Source organism: Citrus clementina, unplaced genomic scaffold (assembly GCF_000493195.1).
Source record: "Citrus clementina cultivar Clemenules unplaced genomic scaffold, Citrus_clementina_v1.0 scaffold_4, whole genome shotgun sequence".
Lineage (NCBI taxonomy): Eukaryota > Viridiplantae > Streptophyta > Magnoliopsida > Sapindales > Rutaceae > Citrus > Citrus x clementina.
Window position 1 is genome coordinate 16,820,563 of NW_006262274.1, and position 5,691 is coordinate 16,826,253.

Here is a 5,691-nt window from a genome sequence, read left to right on the forward strand (position 1 = left end):
TTTTATAAATTCTAATTGGCTTAACTGGGAATCGGCAGATAACATTCTAGGGCTTACATCTGAATCTATATCATTTCATATGTGTTTGTTACTATTATTAGTTTCGAGTGGGATCTTTCCTCATTTTGTTTGTGGCCATGTTTCAGCCTTTCTTGGTTCTTCCCTTTTGTTTAGATCATTGATTGCTTCAGTTTGTGTTACTGTGTGGCAATATCATATATTCTTTCTTTCATTGGGTTGTGGGGGCAGGGAAATGGTGAATTTTATATTATGATATGAATCCCTGATAAAAAGTACTTGTTTGTGGTCTACAGACAACATATAATATCGCTGAGGAACAATGATGTTAATCTAGTATTTGCTGATTAACTGCCATATTTATGCTTTCCTGTAACTCAACCATGTGGGGATTTTAACTCAGCATTATGTTATACTTGACAGTCTCGAGCTCTGGTACAACACAGTCTTGGTTCTTTTAACAGGAAACATGAAAAATGCTGAGGTTGCCATTGATGCTCTTGCGATATGGTACCAAATTCATAGGCTCCTTCCCATTATCATCATTTTGGATTTTGTTTTCCTTTTCTTTTATATGGGGCCAGTTATCTATGTGGTTTAAATTATTCTTATTTGCAGCATCAACATCAATGGGCTAGAAATGATGATCTCGCTTGGTTTCTTGGCTGCAGTAGGGTATAATCCTCTTCTTTTTCTTCTATTTTTTTATTTTTTTATATCTTTATTCTGTTCTTTTAAACAAACTTGCTAGATTTAAAGAATGAAAATCTGATTATGAAACTCAGTTAACTACAATCCCGACTGCCTTATCCATGTGCAGGGAAAAAAAAAAAACTTATTTTTTGCCTTCAGCCTTGACCAATAATTTCAGCCATATCTTGCGTGAACTTCGGATAGAAGTCAATCTAATTATATTTCTGTATTCTAACAAAAACTGCTCGATCTCCTGGAAACATTTCTGTGCATAATGCATGATCCTCAAGGCGATGTGTTGTAGAAAATGGAATTATCTATTCCCTTAACAATGTTTCACGTTAATATTGAATATTACTTCTCTATTACCCTTTTCTTTGGAAGGTTGATATATGTGCTGAATAAACTCAGTTTAGTTGGAAAAATGTTCAGTGTTAGGGTGTCAAATGAGCTTGGCCGAGGAAGCGCAAATGCTACGAAATTTGCTATTAAGGTGGCAGTTTCCACATCCTTTTTGATTGGATGTGCACTCTTTATCATTTTCCTCTTCCTCAGAGGACGCGTAGCATACATTTTCACCGACAATCAAGATGTGATTGACACAGTTGCAGATCTATCACCACTACTCTCTTTCTCTATACTTTTGAACAGTGTGCAGCCAGTGCTCTCCGGTAATGCTTCCCTTTCTTGTCAGTGTCTTTCTATATTCTCCAAGTCACCAATTGAATGGGAGGGTCCAAGATAAAAAGGAAAATATGTTGTTAAATTCGTAACCAAAAATCATGCCTGAACAGGAGTTGCTGTCGGGGCTGGATGGCAGAGTATCGTAGCATATGTTAACATCGCTTGCTACTACCTGATTGGGATTCCTATCGGAGTCGTGCTTGGTTATTTAACCCATTTGGAAGTCAAAGTGAGTTTTCTTTTTCCCATTCTGCTGTATCTTTGCGTTTTACTTAGACTTGGCAGTATTTGTATTGTTACTGTTGTCTCCAAATAAATATAATTCAGTTCGGTTCCATTTTAATTTGGCTCAAATCATCATATCCTAATTCTCTGGTCCTGAAAGCACGAATATAGTGAACAACAGGTCTCCTCCTTATTGTATAATGCAGATACCTTGCAGCTTGGTTTGTCATCATGTTATTGATTAGTGCCGCAGCAGTTTTTTGTAAAGGAGTTGCTTTTCATGAGTGCACACACATCATTCTTTTCTTCAAAATTCTTAGGACAGAATACAAATTGTTCCATAATTAAAAAGTTTAATTTTCTTATCATACCGGCTCTATTTTGTCCTCTCTCCTTTTGTAGGGTGTTTGGACCGGAATGTTGATTGGAACTTTTGTTCAAACTGTAGTTCTTATCATCATCACTTTGAAAACGGACTGGGACAAACAGGTATTATGTTTTTCCATCTAGCTTTCTCATGTATGAGTTTATAATTTTGTTTTTTTGATTAACCCCAATGATTGAACATGTAAATTATATGCATCAATGCAGGTGATGAAGGCTCGCGAACGCGTGAACAAGTGGTTCATTCCCGAATCACCGGAACAATCGCCTAACGAACAAGCAGATGTCACAGCTTGACATCAAACTTCTTCAATTTCCAAAATCTTTTTTGCTTGGTGTAAAGCTTTTGCCAATTAATTGCTTACAGTTTTGTTTTTGCTTTCAAGAGTACAATCAAGCATTCAATCTGCCTCATGGGACTTGATGTTCAACTACATTGCTCATGTAGATGGAGAATCAAAAATTGGAATTTCATTTTTTTGTTTTTCCTGTTTTTGGTGTTTCAACATCACCATTGTGAGATTCATTCGTATTGGCTTAATTGTAGCATTGGACATGATAAATTTCGGATTTGTTCATTAGATAGCTGTAGAAAATGAGCATGTTGTCACGGGCTCGCTTGGCACTCAAGGTGGATACACTTAGAAGTGGGGGTTAACTTAGAAATTAGGCCATCAAGACAACTAACTAGCTGGGGTGCACTTAGCAAAACCCCCACCAAGGTCCAAAGTCCACCAAGGCCCAAAGGTCTAGAACTCTCTACATATTATCCATTCACTAGAACTTTTTAGGACTCACCACTTGGGTCCCTTAGTGTTTTGTCACTTGTAATATAATTCTTTAGAATTAGGCATTCCACCCCCTATAAATATGGGTGAGCAACCCTCATTCTCACAACCACCAACACACCCACACAACACACCTAGCACACTAGCTCTCAAGCTCTCTTGTACAAACACTCTTGTAATTATTTAAAGTGTAATACAATCATCTTTGGCCATTCCACTCTTACTACCCTTAACATTTTCTCCAAGTGTGTGTGCTTGGCTTGTTTAGGGAGTAATTTAGGCTTACTTGGCGACTCACACGCTAAGGTCGCTCAAGTGCCGCACGGGAACTTGCTGCGCAAAACTATAACCCTCAGACAATGTGCTCACTTAATACAGTGTTCATACTCATGCATTAGTTTTGTAAATAGAGTGTGTACAATAGTTTATATCCTAGCGTGATTAGTAAAGATTAATTGCTTGTGCCATCAAATTAGTGGATTAGCAATAATGTCTGCAACATTTCAAAAGAAAAAAAAAAAGTTCGCAAGGTGCTTAGAAAACAACTTCTCTTCTGTGTCTCCATTTGTTGGATGAAATGATGTTTTAACTCAAACTTTGAAACAACATCATCCAGGTCTGCTATGCCAAAGGTATTTTACATACCTTCACAAGACAACCAATCAAATAGGTTCTAAAATTTTGGAAGAATCAATTTGGTGGACCAACCGCGAGATGAAGACTGGTACCGATTAAGTGGAAAGAATGATTGGCTATATAAATAAAAAAGAACGAAACAGAGCATGAAGACAAGCTGCATAGGTCATTGATGACTTAAATGATCTTCAATTATATAAGCAATCGTGCAGGACAGTCTTTTCTCCCTATTTCAGCATATGTCCAGTGATGATTTGTCAGGTAACATAATATTAAATAATAATTACCTTATATAGTACGAGAAGGACTTGTCGCGGAAAAGTAGATTGGCAACAATAAGGACAGAGCCAACATGATTATTGTGGTAAAGTGTTGATCATCAATCAAATCTTATCGCAGGTTCATTCACTTATAATAAAAAAACAATCAAGCTTGAAATTACATAATAATAAAGATGTTCTTAACGGACGGACATTAGCCACTCACAATCTCTCTTTCTCTCTCTCTCTCTATATATATATATAGTGAAAACTCTGCCAACTTTAAAACAAAGTTCAATTTGTGTTTTGAGTTTAACACTCATGACATAGTGTACCCCACAGTTGAAATACCGTCACCAATGCAGCTTAGAGATAGTGTCCAAATTGTAAAGTACAATGTCTTTATAATTTCGACTCTTACAACAGGTCATATGCTAAAAAATGTGGTTAATTTTTGTGCCACAGTATCCCCTCTGTTTAGATAAGACTGTCTATATATTTTATAGATAGTGAAATTAAAAGGGCTTTCACATTCATGACATTTAACATGTTAAAATCTTGGAAGCTCAAGCTGAAGGCAATTACATAAGTTAGCATTTGTTTATTAAACACTTCAGAATAACAATGGACAACGGATTGGAAGAGCGAGAGAGGCTTCTGGGATTCGAGGAACAGGAGAGGAATGATCTGAAACAGAGGATTTGGAAGGAAATGAAGCTGACGTGGAGGATTGCATTTCCTTCTATACTTTCCAGGATTGCTTCATTTGGACAAATTTTGGTGACACAGAGTTTTCTTGGACATGTTGGGGAAATTGAACTCGCCTCATTTGCACTCGTTCAAAGCATCTTTTTGCGCTTTGTTAACGGAATACTGGTAAGCATCGTCAATTTGAATCATATACATGTTTGTGTGTGCGTACGTTTGTGAATGTGTAGACCACTGGATTGAAGAAAGACAGTAACCTGAATGATTTTCTCTGATCCTGTACTAAACTGCAATCTGCTTTATGTGATGCCTTTTACAAATGTCTTTATATATATATATATATATATCTTTTTAAAGATCTAGTGACGAGCTGTTGTTTGCCTCTAAATGTTCTATGGTTCGTTTCATTTACTTGTTCATTCATTTGAAGCTGGGAATGTCAAGTGCAACAGAGACATTATGTGGACAAGCATTTGGAGCAGGGCATTATCATATGATGGGAATTTACTTGCAACGATCGTGGCTAGTTGATTGTGTAACTGCTACAATAATGCTCCCCGTCTTCATCTTTGGAACACCGATCATGAATCTGCTTGGCCAGCAAAAGGATATAGCAGAAACAGGGGGGGTGATTTCTCTGTGGTTGATTCCCTTTGTTTATAACTTCGTCTTCTCCTTGACAATCCAAATGTTCTTACAAGCACAGCTCAAGAACATGATTATCGGGTGGCTATCTACTGCTTCTTTCCTGCTTCACGTGCTTATGTCCTGGATCTTTGTGAGTGAACTTGACTTAGGTATTGCTGGTGCAATGGGCTCATTAAACATTTCTGCTTGGCTAAATATCATTGGATTGTTTGTTTACATCTTCTGTGGTTGGTGCCCTGATACTTGGAAAGGTTTCACCAACGCTGCCTTTACTGACATTCTTCCTGTAATAAAGCTGTCGATATCCTCCGGGGTCATGATATGGTAAATATTGAATGTTCTTCCTCGGAAATTATACCCTGCATGTCATGATGCATCTCCTGGGTGCTAATTAATTGAACTTGTAAAATCCTACGATAGTACATGATCTGCTGTTCAAACCTCGCTCATTTTTATGCTATGCTTTAAAAAATAAGCAAACAAATAAATATTGGAACGCTCTCTAAATCTGTCTCATAAGATTCCGTTTTGACACTTTTTTTTTTCTTTTTTGGTTTCATAATCAATTATCTTACTTAATTTTGAATTGTGATAGCTTGGAGCTCTGGTACAATTCCATTCTAGTCCTAATGGCTGGGTACATGAAA

General features: G+C 37.0%; 2 protein-coding genes across 2 annotated transcripts in view; both read left to right on the forward strand.

The window, feature by feature from the left end:
• The window catches only part of LOC18045448 (protein DETOXIFICATION 20), a gene marked incomplete at its 5' end in the record, with an annotated part of 5,722 nt that extends 3,227 nt beyond the window's left edge, over window positions 1-2,495 (forward strand). The window contains 6 exons of the mRNA XM_006437212.2: window positions 400-528; window positions 637-693; window positions 1,144-1,382; window positions 1,506-1,624; window positions 2,023-2,109; window positions 2,212-2,495. Of these exons, the coding sequence (XP_006437275.2) occupies window positions 400-528; window positions 637-693; window positions 1,144-1,382; window positions 1,506-1,624; window positions 2,023-2,109; window positions 2,212-2,301 (721 nt within the window). The remainder of the gene's footprint in view (window positions 1-399; window positions 529-636; window positions 694-1,143; window positions 1,383-1,505; window positions 1,625-2,022; window positions 2,110-2,211) is intronic.
• Window positions 2,496-3,972: 1,477 nt separating this feature from the next.
• LOC18043360 (protein DETOXIFICATION 24) overlaps window positions 3,973-5,691 on the forward strand; it is a 6,796-nt gene continuing 5,077 nt past the window's right edge. Inside the window, exons 1-3 of the mRNA XM_006437214.2 lie at window positions 3,973-4,564; window positions 4,827-5,368; window positions 5,640-5,685. Coding sequence (XP_006437277.2) covers window positions 4,313-4,564; window positions 4,827-5,368; window positions 5,640-5,685 — 840 coding nt within the window. The 5' untranslated portion in view covers window positions 3,973-4,312. The remainder of the gene's footprint in view (window positions 4,565-4,826; window positions 5,369-5,639; window positions 5,686-5,691) is intronic.